Source organism: Protopterus annectens, chromosome 9.part0 (genome assembly GCF_019279795.1).
Source record: "Protopterus annectens isolate FY-2018-M chromosome 9.part0, PAN1.0, whole genome shotgun sequence".
NCBI lineage: Eukaryota > Metazoa > Chordata > Ceratodontiformes > Protopteridae > Protopterus > Protopterus annectens.
Window position 1 is genome coordinate 1250006115 of NC_056743.1, and position 4740 is coordinate 1250010854.

General features: G+C 39.6%; 1 protein-coding gene across 1 annotated transcript in view; it reads left to right on the top strand.

Moving 5' to 3' along the window:
* The window catches only part of LOC122811972 (beta-adrenergic receptor kinase 1-like), a 2445913-nt gene extending 2442078 nt beyond the window's left edge, over window positions 1–3835 (top strand). Inside the window, exon 24 of the mRNA XM_044084173.1 lies at window positions 1506–3835. Coding sequence (XP_043940108.1) covers window positions 1506–1667 — 162 coding nt within the window. The 3' untranslated portion in view covers window positions 1668–3835. The remainder of the gene's footprint in view (window positions 1–1505) is intronic.
* Window positions 3836–4740: the final 905 nt, after the last annotated feature.

Below are 4740 nucleotides of genomic sequence, written 5' to 3' on the forward strand. Positions count from 1 at the left end.
TAGGACAGTCATCAGGTTTATGAACACTTTTTTTATAACAAGAGAAGTATGTTTTTGTGAGCTGGGCTTATTGTTATGTGCTGTGATAGTTTGCTTGTTATCACAGCAGTCGTACACCATATTTTTCACAGTGTACATTCTGCATTTGTATCCAGAATGTTAGAATGGTTTAAGTTGTCATAGTGGTTGGGTGTGATGCTTCTGGCACCTTCACGTGACAATGTCAGTTCTCTCACAGATGCTGTTTCTTTTAAGCACAAAATATTGCTGGCAGTAGAAGCAGTCATTTACTGCTGCTTAACCATCAGATGATGGTGGTAGTCTGACATTAGAGAATGTCCTTGTATGTCCAGTATGCATGGCAGATTATGAGTGTCTTTAATGGCAAATATTAATATGTAAATTATTTTTTTTTCTGTGTCAGACTGTATAGTTGCTAAACAAGAACTGGTATATGCCTAATTTCCCTGCATAAAATATGACCTGTGTGACCCATAATCAGCTAGAGACCCTTCTTTTAGAGGAGCTAGCTGGTGAGGGTGGTAGCAGTAGTTTATGCTAGCTCACTCATCCAGTTGGAGGGGTGTTAACCCATTCCAAGGTAAGAAGCAGTAGCCAATATGTGTTTTTTGGTCTTTCAGATAGTACATACTGCTATAGCTAGATTTGGAGCTTGCATGAAAGCTTACAAATATCAATGGATTAGTACTGCAAGTCCCTTATTTTGCTAGTACTTAAGTTGCCTAGAAGAGGAGTTAAAGTTCAGGACAAAAATCCCTGACTGTTTGAATGATGATCTTACTGCTGGTGCCTTTTCTCCTACCATCTGCTAAATATTTTTTGACTGAGGAGAGAAAGGATCAGTCATGCTGGTGAATAGAGGCTGATGGTCAGCAGGATCAGGAGGAAAATTTAAAAAAAAAATGTATGATGCTGTTTGCATGTATATATAGATCACCAACTCATTGTTTAAGAAAGACAGTAGAATGGTCCCCTTGGTTTCTTGTTCATTGTAGATCGATTGTCATCAGTCTGACTGAAAAACATAATTTACCATTTCTTCCTCGCATGTGAGTATATGGGCTGTACTGTACATTACATTGTAGTCCTGTTGGAGGAAGTAGAATGAAATCATTTTCATTTTAGTCTGAGCTCTAGCTACTGCTTGACCTTACAGTGGTGCTGTGTTCTTATGTGTATTTTTATGAAATGGGATAACCATTTGAATGGAAAGTAGTGGCCACATGGTGTTGAGTTGTTTGAAGATGACTTTTCCTTTAAAGTTCGACATTGTCCGCCTTTCCATAATTGGAAAGGCTTGTACATTGCTTATACCGTTACTGCTGCAGAAACTAAAAAAAATTGCAGTTCCTCACAAGTTGGTGAATTAGCTATTTACTGATATGCATTTTAATTTTTTCCCAATTACTTTTGTCACCTTTCATTCTTGGTTTTATATTTGCAATTACTGAATGTCACATTTTCTCTTTTTCTGCAATTTACAGAGTGATCCTGAATTTGTACAGTGGAAAAAGGAGTTGAAAGAAGCATATAACCAGACACAGCTGTTGATTGAACGGATTCCGAAGATGAAGGAGAAAGTTCGCTCACCCGTCAATGAGTTAAATAAGCCAACAATGGTGCCAAAGAGCAGCAACAGACCCTGACTAACTGGCATTAAATGGATTTCTCTCCAGCTTGATACTTCTGGCTGTTTGCCTTTACCCCATCCCCATATCAGAGCTGCTTAGCTGGCATTGTTGAGAGACTAAGCTTTGATCATGGGGAGATGTACAACTGTGTGACTTCTGTTGTCTGTGGACAAAGTGAAGTTTGACTTGGATTTTTTGGGGTATGAAACATACCCAAAAGTATTCAAAAGACCCATCATGCTATGGGGCTCGTGGAACTGTTGCTTTTTTAACGAATGTGCACTGCTGTGATTACTTTCAGGTTTTTTAATTATTTTTCTGTTTTGTTATCTTTTTCTATTGTTTTTGTTTTCTTTCTTTTGTTTAGATTAAAAAAACTGAGGGACTGGGTGGGAGGGGAGCATTGATGTTTTTGCACTGGAATGGTACAGAAAATTTGAGCAGTTTTGGGTCACAGAAGAAACAGTATTGATCCCAAACGGTTCAACATCCATCAGGCTTTGGTTGTATTCTTGTCTAATTTTAAAGCTAGCTTCTATGCCTCCATCCTTCTCTTAGCTAGATTTCTCTTCCCCCATTTCTCTACATTTCATTTCATGAGAGCCTCTTCGTGTATGCACCAGGTGATGTAAAAACTGCTCCATGCATTGTTAGCTCTAAAGTGAAGATGGCTTTCATTATATGCACTTTATGGTGCACACCATTTAATTTAAAGACTTTTTGAATTCCTGTCTTGCCATGTGTACAGTGTTGCTTGAACCCCTCTCAATTCCTGCTTCAGTTTTGGATCCATAGCTGGAAGACTGCTGAATCAGGTATCTTTACCAGACATTTTTAAGGGATCACCACTCCTGATGCTCTTCAGTATGACTTTGTTAGCATGGCAGGTAGTATTCCAAGCAAGCGAGTGGTGGAAAGAATCTCCATTTCAAGAACAAAGTAAAGGCTTTGTCAAAAAAGACATCACAGAGACTTTTCAGACAGTGTCAATGCACATGATATATGAAGTTTAGATATTCAACAGAAAGTGGATGGAAATGAATGGTGGGCATTTACTTGATACCAAGCATACCTCATGTGCAGGCCAAATGACAGTCCTGTTTTGATTTGTCATCCTTCAGCAGCCAGTATTTGCTATTTTGATGTGCCAATGGACTCATCACCTTTGTTCTAAATGTTTTAAAGCTTGCAAACCGATCACTTCGTAGTGTACGTCTTGGAGGTCTTGAAGCTGCTTTTCACTATCCCTGGTCTCTTTGAATGCAACATTTTAAGTGTCAGACTATTGCAACAGTATAGCACTCAATGACATCATTTATTTGGGGTTGGAATGTCATTGATCATCCTGGCACTGAATCCAAAAATGCCTGAAGTCATCTGGAGATATTAATGTGTTATTTTGTTATTTTACTGTTATTTAAAATTATATGCTGTGCTTAAGAACTGTAAGGGGGGCAGAAGCTCTTCATTCAGAAGACATTTCTGGTTCTGAAGATGTGAAATTTTAATTTGTATATGAAAGCCTTTACTCTCTGGACACATTTTAGAGTCTGTGACACCCTGGTGGTGATGGTGGTGGTGATCTGTATATTTGTTTCCTCTCCCCACCATCTGTCTTTGTCACTGGTAGCTTGTATTTTTTAATGTTGGTAATTGAGAGAGTGTGTGCGAGATAACATTTTTGAATTTTATACAGTCTCAGGAGTTTAAATGGAGTGCAACTAGAAGTTTATTTCAGTATTCCACAGATGTACAAGTATCCAGTTAGTGTATATGTCATGCGTCTACACACGTGTACATAGATATCACAAGTATATCTGATTACATGCATAGATAACACTGTGCATGCACGTGTGTGTGTGTGTGTGTGTGTGTGTGTGTGTGTGTGTGTGTGTGTGTGTGTGTGTAAAAGAATGTTTAATATGTATAATACATACAGTAAGTGTCAACATATAACTAGAGATTTATTGTTTGCTCATTCTTAAATGTTTTTTATGCCTTCAACTGTCCTTTGAGAGCAAGGTTTGACTTGCCAGTTGTACAGCTATGGATTGGCCTTTGAGAAGATTTGCCTGGTTTTAATCTTAAAAAAAAAAGATATTTTAGTGCTAGGCAGATGTCCTTCTGTTCATCTTTTGCAGTAGTCTTTACATGAGGGATATCCCTGCCGTAGGCCACCCAAAGGTGGCAAGTATACAAAAGTCTTTCACTACTGTAAGGTGCATGGTACATCGCATGTAGGCTGCTATCATACGTCTGCCATAAAAGTGATGTACATATGCACTGCCCTAAGAACTTCTCTGCCACCTGTTGTCAAACGCTGGTCTGCTCACCCAAGTAGTTTGCTGTATTCCAGTGTTTTTTCGCAGATAAGTATCCCATTAGGGAATTCTTGTTTCTGTTGCTACTGTTGTGTGGTAGGGTTCATGTCATCCAAAAAAGACAAATGCCAGTGTGGAAGACAAATTCCACATAAGCATAGCCATCTCCAGTGTTTTTTCTACTTAGAGCTTACCCACGACCACAAATCTTGTCCCGTTTGCCAGGCCTTTGTGCCAAAGACCATAAGAAGTAGACTTTCCTTTTTAGATATTTAGTTGGAGAACCAATGTTAAAAGTTGCTATCTAAAAGCACAATAGCAGGATCCTCGGGCCCAAGGTTGAGTAGGTTACAAAGTACAAGACCAAAAAGCTGAGGCCTGAACCATCTGCTGCACCTCTTACCACTGACATTTCTTCGGAGGCGGATGAGAGTTGAAGATGCGTACATTTTCTGGTCCCGATTCACAGGCCAAGCCAGATACTGAGGCCGGCTTGTATCCGACCGCAGGCATATCCTCAGAGGCTTAGCATGCATCTGTTTTGGATGTACAGGGGGAACCTTGGCTTGTGATTAGAGAAGGCCTTAGGGGGATACCTCAGATTCTTGGGAGGGAGGAAGTTCACTCTAATATTATTGAATGTAGGCCCATGTCTGGGCCTCCTACATTACATAGGGCAGACATGCATCTTAAAAAGAAGCAGAAAACCAATCACTTGTCTCCTCCAAAAGACCCTCAAAGCGATTGGGAACAATTAACCCAAGGGC